At 30.2% G+C, this 16815-nt stretch overlaps 1 protein-coding gene across 1 annotated transcript; it reads left to right on the forward strand.

Moving 5' to 3' along the window:
- The first annotated feature begins 15493 nt into the window (after positions 1–15493).
- Positions 15494–16604, forward strand: LOC118062057 (auxin-induced protein 6B-like). The gene has a single exon (XM_035075733.2). The coding sequence runs from the start codon at positions 15640–15642 to the stop codon at positions 16087–16089; it is 450 nt and encodes a 149-aa protein (XP_034931624.1). The 5' UTR covers positions 15494–15639; the 3' UTR covers positions 16090–16604.
- The last annotated feature ends 211 nt before the right edge of the window (positions 16605–16815 follow it).

Raw genomic sequence — 16815 nt, forward strand, 5'->3', positions numbered from 1 at the left:
CTCGATTTATTCAAGATTCATCATGTCACATTGGCTGCTAAGGTTACATTGCAGAAACCAAAAGGTAAATGAATTGGATGGATGTGTCATGCGTGAAAAATATAGTCTAGGCTCATTGAGTCGTGTGATCACGCAGTGTCCAAGAATGGAATTAATGTAGGTTTGGATTGTGGTGACCGACCTTGCTGCTGGATGGTCTTCATCAACCAGTCTGGAGGCCGCTCAAAAAGTGCGCCTTTGGTGATTCTCCAGTATGTTTGATTACAAACACTCTGTACACTACAGCTAGATGGCCATGAGTCGAAAACCTAGGCCTCAGCACTTGAGATTTCGTCAATCTATTTTCTTAATTAATCACATAAAAGTTGGAGGACATCTAGTGTTAGTTTGTCAATCATTTTTACGAGGATTTGGGTGTGCAATAGCACATTCCATTAGCACCATGCATTTATGATTGGCATGGCAGCTGCATCTGCATTTCGGCTCCCATAAAACAACTACAGAAATTAGAAACAGATCCGTCTTGGTGGAAGCATGATCAATTTTAGAATCATCATAAGATATGGGGTTTCTTTCATGCAACACCCCATATTCGATTATGGGCCCATTTGAATAAAAGAACCAAATATCTCATATTTCAAGCATATATTAGATCTGAACATTGATATATATATATATATATATATATATATGAGGGTATAAGGTTAGAAAGATGAGTGAGAGGAGATGGGTTTTTTCAGGTTGGTGAATGATTCTCACTGTCATCTAACTCCCATGTGAGAGTCTGCTTATTTAAATCAGAAGAAGAATACAGAGAAGACCATGACAAACTTTTCCGTTATAACCCGTTCTTGTAACGTGCTCTCTTAGCTTACCAAAAGTATAAAGTCTACGTCTTTCTTCTTGATGAGAATGTTACCATCTCTTCTTGTGTGACCTTTAGCAGCCTAGTGCATGTGTCTTAGAAAAAAACGTAGTCGTTAACTTCGAATCTTTGTTTGGTTCACATCACCTTAATTATTTCACTCACCTTCGACATGCATTTCCTCTCTTTGAAATTTTGTGTAGTTAGTATGGTTCTAAAGATTTTTTATGGATAAGAAGATGATATTGGTCATTAACTACAAGGGAATAGCCGTCTAATTTTAAAACTTTTTTCCTTGATATGCAATTAGATATTAGCCTAATTATCAAACAATCTAATATTAAAAAATAAAATTAAAAACAAATTAATTAAAAAAAATTATCAAAGATAATTCATGTTAACTTGATAAACCCAAGTCACTCAAATAAACCCTATAGAAAGTAAATCTAAACAAAAAAATAACATGAATCGACTTGCCAAACTTGTGACCTGAGTCATGAGACTAGAATAATTTTATAGAAAGTAAACTGAAACAAATTATAAATCTTAGTTACCAATCAATCAAATGTTGAAGAAAGTCAATTTAAAAAGGATAAAAAAACCTGAGTCCATCGGTTAACCTGTAAAATCCGTAACTCAATAAGACTGCGGTAACACCTATTGAAAACAAATTGAAATAAACCATTAAACTTCAATTCTCAATAAACTAAATGTTAAAATATAAAATTAGAAAAAAAAAACTAAATTAGTTTTTTTAAAAAAGAATTGTTCTAAAGAACAACACCCTGGAAGGAGGTGAATTGACATAAAAAGACTTGATTCAACTCGAAGACAAAAAAAAAACTCAAGCCAACTAGGTTAATATGCGAAAATTCATGACTCGAGTTATGATATTTGAATAAGTCTATTAAAAGCAAATCAAATCAAATTATAAAGCTCAATCCCCAATAAACTAAATGTTAAATAATAAAATTAAAAAATAAAAACTAAATTAATTTTTTATTAAAAAAAAAACTATTCCAATAAACAATACTTAAGTAAAATACAAGTGCAAATAATTATAAGAAATTACCCATACATACTTATTTGTTTGTTCTTTCAAAGGAGATTTGCGACATCACCTGGCATCAGAAGTTTAAACTAGAATAAGCAGATGTGGATGGCTGGCTCTTGTCTAACATTCGATTGCTTAATTTGGAACCGCATTGCCATATTAGCTTGAGAATTGAAATAGATACCATGCCTTTCCACTGTATGATTGTGCTTATTATATGCTATAGTCTTATTATATTTAGATCATACTATAAAATATATATATATATATATATATATATATACACACCTGTTAGGCCAATTACTATCAACATCTTATTGCGACCTTAATTCTTGACAATATCAAGATAGAATATCAATCATTTGTAGTAATTAAAAACTAAAATTGTTAAGAAATTATTAATTAGCACTTAAGATTACTTTGACTTCAACATCCAACCCCACTATCCTCCACCCATTATAACCCATGGTCTTTCACGTCTATCATTGTGTTCCCTAATCAATTCCTTTTAGATCGATGACTAAATTTGCTATTAGTAGTGGTTGCTCCTCAAATTCATTATACATTCATCATAATTGAGATGGGGTATTAATTAATGCAGGGAGGATCTACAAAATTATGTTTAGGGGAGTGGGTGTTAATACACTGTGAAATATATGGATGGAAATTCAAATATAATGGTGGAGCGGTTGCACGTAAATGTATAGCAATTAAGGCTGAAAATAGAGATGAAAAATAAAATATATGGTGGCAGAAATATAAAAGGATGATGGTTTTGAGGGTCTATTAGGGTTTTGAGATAGCTATAAATTGATATTTTTTATATATTTTTAATACATGAATATTAAAAATAAAAAAATATTATCCAAGCTAGCAACACACTCCGAGTTACTGGCAGCTTTTTCATGCTGATTTCTTTTTCTTAAAACAAATTCTGAGATAGAAAGTTTGGTTTCCTTTCAAGTTTTCAACTACAAATTTATGAATCACTTCTCTTCATGACTGCTTTATTTCAAGTAAAAGAAGAAAAGATGCATGGATGTGATGATGATAGAACATAAAGGTACGGCTGTTTGCGGGATTTTGGAGGGCACTCTGAATGTCGGTACGGATTTCTTGGGAATGATCAATCCAGAAATGGGCAAAAACAAAAGTAAAGATTATCGTTCATAAACTATGTTGGAGCTAGCTGGTTATTTGCATAGATTAACACCCCCATGTCGGGATCTTTATGTTCGAAAGTGAATCCCCCCCCCCCCCTATAGTTTTTAAAATTAAACTGGAATGAAGTTATTTATTGTGATCCAATTGATGAGGTTGATCAGCCCAGTTAAAATCTGATTTAATTTAAAAATATGCAAAATATTAATGTTGTTTTGTTTTTTTAAAAAAATCTTGATGAAACATTAATAAATTTAAAGTTCGCTTCACGTATACCCAAGAATCAATAGGTTTTGTGTCAATCATTTTAGAAGCTTAAGATTCTCTATTCACCGTCCAATATATGGCACGAAAGAGCTGGAACAAGAAACACTTTTGCTTTTATCGTGTGCGTGGACATAATAATAAAGGCAAAAATCTAAGGAAGGAATATTAATCTAAACCCATACAAGTGTTGAGTTTGGTTACGTAAGATTAGGTTTCTTTTGTTGAAATTCTGTAAGGGATGCAGCATTGGTTCTACAGTAATATTAAATGCACGTGCTAGTGCACTTCTATCTGTACTGTCTTCTCCTTTGGTAGCATAGGAGTGGCATTATCGCGTTAATATTGTGGTGGGTTACAGGTTGTGCGTACGATGTTGCTCGGCGGAGCTGGTGGTGCAGCTGAAGTCATAAAGAGGTATTGGTAACCATTGATGCTTCTTGGGATGCTTACCATATATATGACAGCTAGCTAGCAAATTAAGTTGGAATTGCACCAAGCAATTCTCGAGACTACTACTTGTGTATGCATGGTGCGCATGAAGTCAACTCTTCAATCACGCATCCGTGGATAGGAACGGAAACTTTGTGTATATACACATCTCGTAATATAGCGAGGCTATGATAAATATTACACCAAGAATTAAATGGTGTGGAAAATCACGGCGGGCCAAGAGATTTTTTTTTATTGTAAATTATAATAGTAATTTTATTTTAATTTCTTATCTTTTCATGAGAGAAAAAACATTTATTTGGTTTTCTTTCTCTTTTCATTCATTGCTTTTTCTTGCTCCTTTTCTTTTAATTTTTTACAACTCAGATCACGAAAAGAAAGAAAATGAATCATACGAGAAAAAACTATAAAGGGCATATTAAGATGGTGCTTCTTGTTTTTAGTCCTTATCATTTTCTCAGCCAAATCGGTAGAAAAAAAAAAAAGAGAAAAGGACACCAAATTGACAAAGAAAAGAACAAAGTCCTAACGACGAGAAGAAAACAACAAAGAGAGTGTGGTATTTTATGGTATGATATATTAATGGTGAGAAAATTATTTGGTTTGCTTTTGTCTGTTCTTAAGAGTTTAATGTGATTAATTGTTCTTTTCTTAACAAAATAGATGTATCTAATGAGAACATTCTTGATTTCACCATTAAACCCATAAATTTTTATGGAAAAGTCGTGGATTTTATAGGTTCTAAAATCAAAGGTGGGATCTTTTTTAAAAATATAACATGTTTTTGTCGTTTATTTTTTTAATAATGTTAGGAGAATAAGAGATGGGTAACAAAAAGTTTGAACAAAAAATTAATGGACAGAACAACAAAAATTTTAGTATGTTGAATTGATATTTTATTAGAGGACGATAAGTATATTCTTGTGTTGTTAACAAGAGAAGCTTGCATGAGTAATTTTTCTTTGTTCTTGATCAAATTTTTTAAAAGTTGCAAAAGCATGGGCACATATCTAATAATTGGTATCAAAATAGCATCGTTAAATTCAGCAATGTTTGGCAGAGTATTTGTATTTTTTTCTTAACAATACATCAAAAGTTCACAAGGAATTACTAGTTAGATATCCTAAGATCATTCAACATATTTGCATGAGTATTTTTGTAATAGCGGGGCCCAACATGTCGTATATTATTTGCTTTGGGCCTTATTGTTCTCACGATTTTGTTCTTAGGAACGCGAGCTCACTTTTGAGTCTGACGCCCCAAAACGCGTACAACATGTTAGCAACCAGCACTACTAATAAGGCCAGTTACTAAACTCTCACCCGTTGATGTGGGATATTACATGTTGTTAAACGGTGTACATGAACTTCAAATATAAATTAATCAATTATTAAATTGATAATAAATTAAATTATTTGATTTATTTAATTATATTTATTTATAATTATAATTTATATTTGGGCCAACATATTAGGAACCTAATTGGTCACATTAAGAAACATTAGACAAAAATTAAATTGAGATAATTAAATAAGTGTGATTTTGATTGAAAAAATAATTTTAAAAATTAAGCATTAGAATGTATTTAATTCAGGATTATAAATTTAGTCCTAAAATAATCAAGTAGGGACTTGATTGATTAAATTTCTAAAATTATCCTTGAATTATATATATATATATATATATATATATTATTTAAAGGGCAAATAGATATTTTGTCTTTTTATAGAGTTTTCAGGATTACTTATAAATATAAAGTTATGCCATTTTATTTTTTAAGAGATTATCTATTAGACAAAAAAAAACTACTCAAGTCATAAAATAAAGAACTAACACTCTAGGCATAACAATTCATCTTTTCTAAATAGGGATTATGAGATTTTTCACTGGTGATTTGTATGAATTATTTGTTTCAATAATCTATTCTTTAAAGAATTATTCAAAATCAAAGAAGATTAGATCTTTAAGTAATAAATTTTTAAACAACTCTAAATTTATCTATTAAAATTTTAAAAACTTTCAAATATTATTTTAAATTTATTATTTTTACTACATGTATGAATATTGAACAACCCAACACTTAGTTTTAATATGCAGGTTAAAAGGGATAACATGTTTTGTCAACATCCTTGTAATAAGTAAAAAAAATAAAAGAATCTCGTAGTCTTGAAAGGGAAAGTAGCGTGAAACTAACACCAGCGAGTAAATCGTGTTTTGAGTTGGGGGCTTACCTTGCCTGTAAATCATGATTTTATCATGGAGCCACAAAAGATGCAATAAATGAACCAAAATAATGAACCCTCTAAGTCTACTCCCAGCATGCCAAATGTTTTTTTTTTTTTTTTTTAGTGTTTAAAATTATTATAATGGTTGTTGTTTAAAATTATTTTAAAATAATTTTTATTTTTTTATTTTTTAATATTTATTTTTTATATCAGCATATCAACGATGAAAAAAATTTAAAAAAAAATAAACTTTTTTTTCAAAAATTCTCAAAAGTATTTTATAATAGAAAAACAAACACTTAAAGAAACACTTCTATTGATAATAGGCATCAGCAAAAGGTTTCTAATAGTAGAAAAGTTCATGAATCTTCATTGAAAAAGAACAAGGGAAATTAAAATTATTGTGCCATTTCATTTATCATGAAAGATAAGAAAAAATAATAATAGATGAAGGAATTTATTAATAAATATGTCTTAATCATGACGATCCATATCAATATACTTAGTGCTGATGAGGTGAAACCGGATGGAATTAAGCATACAAGTGCAAGCTGATTCTGCAACTATAGTGTTAATTTTGACCTATACTTTAATGTGATTCGAGCAGTCCTTCGATATATCGATGATCCACATCATAAACACCTCCTCCACTTGCTGGACACATACAAGGCCAATCTTAGATTTCATTTTGGTGCATAATTCATGGCTTCCGTACTTTTTTAAATATTGCTGACTTACTCCTTTTGCAATCCATGCATCATCAATATCGTCAATTAATCACAATCTTCAAAAGGTTGCTTTGTTGGTGAAGAAAGATTGCCTTTTAAAATAAATAAATATTGAAACCAAAATCTAGAAAAAAATATTATTATTTTTCAAAATATATTAAATTGATATGAGCCCATTGAAAGAAAAACTTGATCTCAATTAATGTGCAAACCAACCCAAAAAATATGTTTATCTTCGAACAAAAATAGCGTCAATAGCTAATATGATGATGAGTTAGTTTATTAATTGATTTGCGATTTATTTTATATATATAAAATATGGATAATAAATTTACTAATACATGCTTAATCAACATATATTTTATTGTGAAATATTATAGAATAAACTAAAAAGAAAAGGAAAAACAATGATATATTTATTATAGTTTTCTTTGCTGCTTTATAGATAGCTACAGAATGTCGGTATACAATAAATGCATGGTGTTTTTTCATTATTCAAGAGACGCAGAAAATAATAAATGTTATATATAAATCAAACATAATATACCATCTGTTAACGTGTCCACATGAAAAATTATTAAGAGTAATTGTCTAAATAAAAAAAAAGGGCAATCATAGAAATAATTGTTTTTTGTTTTTTTTAAGAACTGGTCAATTGAAGATATGGGTAATATTTTGGAAGGAGTAATTCGCCGTACGACTACTAGAAAAATTAACGTTTCTCATTTATCTATATTTTTTTCATTCTAACTGAGAACGACTACTCAAACAATCCTAAACTAGGATTAGACAATGAAGGGACGTCGTTTTCATTCGTATTGTGATTGATTGCCAGTGTATATCATCCTTTAAAAAGAAGCTTATCTTGAGGGTCAACTGCATGCCTGTTGTCTTCTTTTTTTTTATGCCAACAAGATACAGCTAGCTCTCTTAAAGCAGCTGCAGGAGGAGAGTATTTACCATACAATTATTAGCTAAACTAATATGAAAATAAATTTCTGTATAAATGATTATATATGGGTTTTGACTGTTTGTTTCTTAGGGCGTGTTCGTTTATGATGTCATGCAGTGCATTGTTTTTTTTAATATTTTTAAATTGTTTTGATGGGTTGATATTAAAAATTATTTTTTTAAAAAAATAAAAACATTATTTTAATATATTTACAAATAAAAATTATTTTGGAAATTAATTATTACTATATAATATCTAATATTACCTAAATAAACATAGATTTTTTAAGGATTCATCGTGGATAAATACCAATATGTTTCGTATATTAATTATAACACTTATATATATATATATTAATTTGATTAAATAGATAAAGAAAAGCATAAAATATATAGATTTGTTTTTAAAACTGTTTTAAGACAAATTCCTGTCGTTTATTCCTTATTATTATTTCAACTCGCAGAACCAAGGGCTCCCATGATGCTTGATCAGTAAATTACTTAACGAACATGAGGTCTGGTAAATATTTCAAAACCAGATCATATGCTAATTTTGAACAATAATTTTAACCATAGACTAGCAGTAAAATTTATGCGCATGGATACAATCTTCTTTCTGACATGATAATTCGATTGTGAGAATTAATAAACCTGGGGGCGGAGCACTTTCAGTTTATCTACTGTCGGTCGTATATATCTACTCTTAGCTTGTCACATTAGCCTGTGATTTGTCTCGAGTTTGAACTGAAAGACAACCTCACGTTTGCATTATCTCAATGGTCTGCACTTAACCACAACAAGATCATACGTGTCACCCTCCCAGCGACATCTTATATATGCCAAAAGGTGGTGAATTCTATAATCCAAACTCCAAAGCATTCAATACGATGAACTTGCTGCTCTTAATTAAAGTAATACGCAGGCCCTTAAAGTGCTTCTAAACTGGCTTAGCATGTCCCAGCTAGATAAATGCCATGAAATTAACTAACAGCCTAGCTAGGTCGGCCTAAACACATCTTATTAGCAGAAGTTTAAGACTATATTAAGGGATAAAAAGGGTGATTAAAAGATCTAGATTCCCAAAAAAACGACAAACACTTGTACAACCTAGCTAGTAACGATAATGCAAGACAAACACACGTCCTCTTTCCACCTTCCAAAAATAATTAAAAACGTATCGTGTTTGTATTTGTAATCGATCCTTTTACTTGTTTGCATTTAATTAATGTTACGGGTAGGGTAGAAAAAGACAGTGAAAACAAAGAATTTTTTATTTTTTAATTTTGAAATTGTAAAAAATAAATCTAAAATTATTATAAAGATATATTTATTTTATGTTTTTGTTTTTTTAGTTTTTTTAATTAAATACATTTTTTTTCTTTTATTAATATCATTTTATTTCAAAACATTAATCAAACATAACTTTAATTGATGTGTGTTATACTATTCCCTAGTATTACATCAAAAAAGCGTGCACATCTTATTTTATGAAGAGATATTTATTTTTAAAAAAATTATCCAAATTCATGCTAGAAATATCTCAAAAGCTTAAGATAACATAAATTTCACGCTGAGGAAAACAAGTTGTCCACAATGTTTGACACTTGTTATATAAATGCATTTTTATAGATATTCTCATTCAAGTATAAACAAAGTTACCAAGCCTAACTTGAATGATATGTTAATTTGATTAAAATTAAATTAATATTATTTTAATTAATTCAAGTCAACATATTAAATTCATAATTGAAATCTTAAATACTGCAAGTTTTAATTACCGTAACATAAAATCTTAGTATAACTTTGCCGTGTGGAAAATAATATAAAAATATGAGAAAGAAAATCCCAAAGTTGATGTGAAAGGGTATAGCACAAAAAATAAAATGACTACTATTCGCTCTTGATTTTCGAAGACAAAAAAAACAGCCCGTACAAGGAGGAGACAGCTAGTATAGGGTCCGTGAAGCCCGTGACACAGTCGAGTACAACTAAGCGGCTACAAACCTGGACGCCCTCCTTAAAAAGTACCGTCCGCTCTCCGCAATTATCTCTCTCACTTCCGATTTCTTCGTGGTTTTTTTTAAGTCCAGTGGAATCTAAATTATGGTTTTATTGGCCCATTGGATTATCTTGTGGGTCCTATAATTAACCCTCTCCCATTGGTTGCTTCTAAGGCTGGAAAGACGGTGCCACATCAGCCTCTGACAATGACGTGGGGTAACGGTATTCCTTTAATGCTGTTCACAAACGAACCTCCATTAAGGACTGTTCAACGGGACCCATAATTTTCCTTTCCCTTGAAAGTCGAGCTTGAATTTTAGATAATATTTAGTTATGGAGAGAAGAGTTGGATTGAGTGAAAAAAAGCGAGATATTTTTCTTTTAAAACATATTTTTTTTATAAAAAATTTCAGAAAAATAAGTCATGTTATAAAAATATTTTAAAAAATAATATAATTTGATGATATTTTAATATATAATTAGAATCATCTCATCAAAAAAATTTAATAATATCTAAAATATAAAAAATTAAGTCTTCATGTGTTCTTGATAACCTATTATTTATTTTTATTTTTATTTCTTATTGTTTTCTTATACCCTGTCACCTTACTCCTTTATCTTTATTAGCCATTGATCATCTTTTGGTCATTTAATCCCCAGGGTATCTTAGATTGACTTTTTATTAAGTTAACTAATTTGTAAAAGATATACATCTTGAAACATGACTAAACGATGGCTATTAAAATGCTATTTGTGTACAAAAATTTTAAAAAATAATTATGTTCAAGCTATGTTAATTTTTAAATAAATTTTCAATCAATGTTATTCTTCAAATTTACCAAACAGTGTTATTTTAAAAAATAAAAAAAAGATATGTTTCTCTATAATTCTTAATTATTTTAAAATATAAAAATTTATTTTAAATTTGTTTTATATATATATATATATATATATTATGTTTTTATTTCTTTGTTCAACATATTTCAGGCTCAAAGCACATGTGATAAAATGCCAGAAAAATAATTTATTTCTCACATGAAAATTGGACCTCGTAGCTATCTAGTTGTTCAATGTCTCGAATACACTTCCCTAAATCATGCACATGTTCCCCAAATCTTCCCACAATTGTGTCTGAAATAAGAAACAAAATGGGAAAATTTTAAATAAGAAGAAAACAAGCCAAGAAAAATAATAGAGTCATGCAAAATCTAATTGGGTTGGGAAATCAAAGTGGTTTTATTTTATTTTCTTGTCTTCTGATTTTGTTTGTAGATGTTTTAATAGAGCTAAAACACTGAACAACGGAATTATAAATTGTGTGATCCTTAAATTCTAACAAGTGGGGTATTTAAGCTGCTAATGTAACGTTTGGGGGGATGCATCAAACCTCACGTAACATGGCTCGTGGACCCATAGAGTCTTGATTGGCCCTTCTTGACCACTCATAGAACTGAATTGTTTTTTCTTATTTCCTCTACAGGTGACAATAACGAAAATTATTGATATTGGTGTGGTGACATAAAACCATAGTTATTAAACCCGGCCCGGAGGTTGACCCGGCCAAGGGGCCGGGTCTCGGGTTTCATGGGTCAACCCGGGTTAACCCGGGTCAACCCGGGTTATCCGGGTTGATTTCAACTTAAAATGATAACATAGTATCTTTTCAAAGTGGGGTTTAAAGCCTTTCATATATATACTCTATGTTTACATGAAAAATCATGTTTTTCAATGTGGGATTTGAAACCCATTAGTATATATACTCTATGTTCCCAAGGAAAAAATCATGTTTTTTCAATGTGGGATAAAAAACCTTTTGGTTTAAATACTTCAACTTAAAGGGATAACATAGTATCTTTTCAAAGTGGGGTTTAAAGCCTTTCATATATATACTCTATGTTTACATGAAAAAAATCATGTTTTTCAATGTGGGATTTGAAACCCATTGGTATATATACTCTATGTTCCCAAGGAAAAAATCATGTTTTTTCAATGTGGGATAAAAAACCTTTTGGTTTAAATACTTCAACTTAAAAGGATAACATATTATCTTTTCGTACTCTATGTTTTTTATCCCACATTGAAAAAACATAACTTTTTTCATGGGAACATAGAGTATATATACCAATGGGTTTCAAATCCCACATTGAAAAAACATGATTTTTTTCATGTAAACATAGAGTATATATATGAAAGGGCTTTAAACCCCACTTTGAAAAGATACTATGTTATCCCTTGAAGTTGAAGTATTTAAACCAAAATTTTATCCCACATTGAAAAAACATGATTTTTTCCTTCTATATATACCAATGGGTTTCAAATCCCACATTGAAAAAACATGATTTTTTTCATGTAAACAAAGAGTATATATATGAAAGGGCTTTAAACCCCACTTTGAAAAGATACTATGTTATCCCTTTAAGTTAAAGTATTTAAACCAAAAGGTTTTTTATCCCACATGAAAAACATGATTTTTTCATGTAAACATAGAGTATATATATGAAAGGGACTTTGAAAAGATACTATGTTATCGAAATATTTAAACCAAATCCCATATTTACCCGGGTCCCAGGTCGACCCACCGGTCGCCCGGGTTTGTCTTTTATTTGGTGTCCCGGGTGACCCGCCGGGCCGGGTTTAATAACTATGCATAAAACTGGTGCCACAACTAGAAAATTGATCATCATTGATGTAATATTTTATTTATGTTTAAGCTATAGTTTTGTTGGCATATAAATATTTGATGGAAATTAATAATAAAATATTTTTCTCGAAAATCTTATGAAACAATAATAACATCCCTATTACACTAATAAACTACTTATCAACAAAATATTTAATTATTTTTATCATATCAATAATTTTATCTATAATTACTGATAAAACATATTTCATCCCTAATAATGTTGGTAATGTCCAACAAATATTTTTCAATCACTATTATTTTTATTATTATACATTATCAATCAAGTATTATCCGCTGACCTATAATTTTGTTGTTATTTGATATTTTTTTTGATATTGTATATGGGTTATGATTATGGATTACAAAAAAGTGAATTTAATTTGTGATTGTGTAAATGGTAGGTTGCTAAAATATGGGCAATATAGCGATCAGGAAGAGGAGTTTTGGCATTTTGTCATGGGATTACTAAAAAAAGGGGGGGGGGAAGATGGGGTATCCTTGCACATGGAGAAGGGTAAGGTCATGAAGAATACAAAATAACTTGAAGGAGAGCTACGTATTATTTTAAAGAAGTATTTTTTAGGGTGCAAAACAAAAGCATCTTCAATGGCTACAAAGCTCAACTACCAGCTAGGGAGAGACAACCCTTTTCGCTCCAGCTTTGCATGTGGTGGGTTTCCAGTTTCAGTTTCTACTTCGTGCGCCAAAAGCATCCCGCACGGACAAAGCATCAACTCTCTTATTTTTTTCCTCTCAGCCCTCTTTTTACCTTAAATTCAGCGGCTTCTCTTACCAGATACAACTGTTGTTGATCGAGTATTACATTGGTTCATTTATCTTCTGGTCTGCAGTGTTTTTTTTATCTCTTTTCAATGAGTAAGTGAACCTGGGAGGGTAATAAATGCGTATAAATTGCATGTGTAAGATCAAGTTGAAAGCACAAGTAACCATCTATTAAATGGCTTATGTGATCTTATATTTATATTTGAATCATGTGTGTTATTAATATATAATAATAATTAAAAATTTATATAATTATTAATTTTAAAATTTATAAAATTAGTAAAGATACAGAAACTGATCTATATATCCATGTTGATAATTACAATAATAATAATTTAAAAGCACAAGTGTTGATGTTTAAAGATGGTCATTTAAGGAAAAAAGACTGTTTCAGACTCCAATGTTCTACCCTCTTGCAGCAATATGGTGCGAGTCTCGTTCGAAACTGTGGTGCGAACGTGGCCGACATGTCTCAATAATAATTTTAAAAATATTTAGACAATTATTACACAATATAATTATTATTTTTATATAAATCTTATTGAAAATTCCCTTTTGAAACATTGATTTTTATAAAACTTATTTTTTTTAATCCTCAATTACAAAAATTATACAATACCAAATATATATAAGAGATATATGGTACATAGGAGTGTGGTCTAATCATGTTTTTTAAAAATTTTAAAATATATATATTTTTAAAATTATTTTTTATATTCTTGAATCATTTTAATATATTAATATAAAAAATAAATTAAAAAACAACTTAATCATGATCAATTTATCAATCTGTATAGTCTGCGTTTGGTTTATGGTTGGCGTCGAGGTATTAAGAAAGTCTTGACGAAATTACCAACGACTCATGGCACCCAGAGGACGGAACGCGTTTGCTGTGGCCAGCAGCTATAGGCTGCACATGAACTGACACAAAATTAGTAGATTCGTTTAACTTTCCCTCCTTCTGTCAGCGGCAATATTGATGATACCGTGTACATAAGGGAAATTAAATCAGGCGCGAAGTTTGGCCATTCGATGATAATTGGTACGTATATAATTTTAGGTGACAGATGATTTCCTCGTGTGTCAATTTGAACCAATAATATTTTGCTAGATATATAAAAAATACACACATAAATGGTTCTTTTTGCCAAATACACGGATATAATAGTATACATTTTAATTAATTCCTTTTCCTGATAAAATTACAAGATTAAGTGACATGATATATTTCTTTCAAGAATCGATTCTAGTTAAGAACTCAAATTTGATATGGATAAAAAGATAAATATATTACATTTTAAAAAAAAAATTGTATTGCTTTCTATTTTATTTTTAGGATAAAAAAATTTCTACAAGAAAAAATAAATTTAAACACCAATACAAACCTGGAAAAATATAAAATACTATAAAAAATTTATAAAATTTGGGTTGAGCATTTCTAATGAATATTGAATCTATTAATATTACTGTTTAGATACAATAAAAATAATACAAATAAGCATAATTACAATAACTACATTATCTCCAACACAGCACTCAACCATATTATAAATGATTCATGAAGAAAATATACAGAAACGAAGCACTAAAAATATTTTCTTTTTTAAGTTTACAATCTCACGTGACAAAGTTTTCCAAACCACTAGGCAGAATGCAATGTATCAAATTTCAGAAAATCTAATTACACTAATAATAAATACTGTCTTTTGTCGTTATTTTGATAAACACCACCACACATATTTTTTTTTTGGTTGTTTCACTACCTTGCCACGATACATTGTATCTCCTTGTTAAATCCTTAATATGCCAAAAACAGTATTGTATATTTGATTTTACGGTAGTTTTTGTACTATGATTTAAATAAATTAATTAAAAAAATTATAAATTATAATTTTATAACCAATATTTTAAATTAAAATTTTTAATGTAACTCATACAAACAAACAATGTGTTATTAAGAGCCTGTTTAGAAGTGTAATTGAGATTATTTTTTAAAGTATTTTTTACTTAAAAATATATTAAACTAATATTTTTAATTTTTTAAAAATTATTTTTTATTTTCAGTAAATCAAAATAATCTAAAATTTTTAAAAAATTTATTAATTTAAAATTAAAAAATAAAATAAAAATATTTTTAAAATACAAAAAATAAACAATATCCTAAAAAATAATTGAAGGTAAGCAAACACGACCTACACAACGATAGAGGCAAAATACGCACAGCACTGCAAAACGTACAGTTAAAATTGCTGCAACAACAGCAGACACAACCGAGTAATTATCTCAAAACCAAAGGGCACTTTCAAACTCAACTATCTATAAAAAACCTTCTCCCTCCAACTGTCTTAGACCCCTAAATACTCTCTCGCCTTCAAAAATTAAACCCTTAAAGAAACAACTCAAAGCACACCAAGCCCGAAACTACTGTATTTTCCTCTTGGTTTCCGTCAAAATCTAAATCTTCCAGGAAAATGGCAGCTGGGCAAGCAAAATGCACCAAAATCCGCCACATAGTGAGGCTTCGCCAAATGCTAAGACGTTGGCGCAACAAGGCACGCATTTCAGCCAATCGCATACCATCAGACGTTCCAGCAGGACATGTGGCAGTCTGTGTAGGGACTAGTTGCCGGAGATTTGTGGTGCGGGCGACGTACCTGAACCACCCCATCTTTAAAAAGCTCCTGGTACAAGCCGAGGAAGAGTTTGGCTTCTCTAACCAAGGCCCATTAGTGATCCCATGCGATGAGGCCGTTTTTGAGGAAGTGATTCGATACATTTCACGGTCGGAGAATGGAAAATCCGGCCGGTTTGTGAATCTTGAGGATTTGCAGAGATACTGCCACGTTGGTGTTAAAAATGCCAAGCTTGATTTTTGGACCGATTCAAGACCTTTGCTTCATGCTGACAAGACATTCTGGTAAGGTGAAAAGAAGGGCAAGCCAAGAAAAAAATAAAGAGAGAAAAGAACCTCTGATTCTGACCCGGGGTTGACTCAGTCCGAGCCTGGGAAGCTCTCCACCGTAAATTTGGAAATAGAATATAGTTGCCGAGTTAAAAATTCATTTTGACTCGTTAGGTTTTCATGATCTGCTGGGCTTTGCTTACCTGTGTACAAAAAGGTGAGTTTGCTGGGATTTCTTTCTTTCTTTCTTTCTTTCTTTCTTTCTTTTTCCTTGAGAAATTACTGGGACTGGTTGGAGAGTTACCGAGTCAAACTCCGGAGAACGCAAGGAGATGGCAAGATGGGGTGGGTGAGTCAGCCACCGAGTCGTCCCGGGTTCTGAATCGGAGACTAAGGAAAGTACTGAAGACTCTTGAAATATTAGACAGGGAGACAGAAAAGAAGTGATTATTGACTGCGCCACTTTTGTAAATTCTGTTATTTATTGATTGATTAATGAAATAATATTGTAGAGATAAAATTTATTAATTTCAACATGCTTTGATTATTATGTATTAATCTTCACAATAATGGAATTATTAATTTCATTTCTTTTTAACTAGTGCGCAGAAAAAAGAAAAAGAAAAAAAGCTTTAGTTGAAGAATTGAATTGCTAATTGCTTTTCTATTTACTTTATTAAAGAATAAATTTCATTTCTTTTATTATTTATGCCTTTTCTATTTACTTTATTAAAGAATTGAGTTG

The sequence above is a fragment of the Populus alba genome, chromosome 5 (assembly GCF_005239225.2).
Source record: "Populus alba chromosome 5, ASM523922v2, whole genome shotgun sequence".
Taxonomy (NCBI): Eukaryota; Viridiplantae; Streptophyta; class Magnoliopsida; order Malpighiales; family Salicaceae; genus Populus; species Populus alba.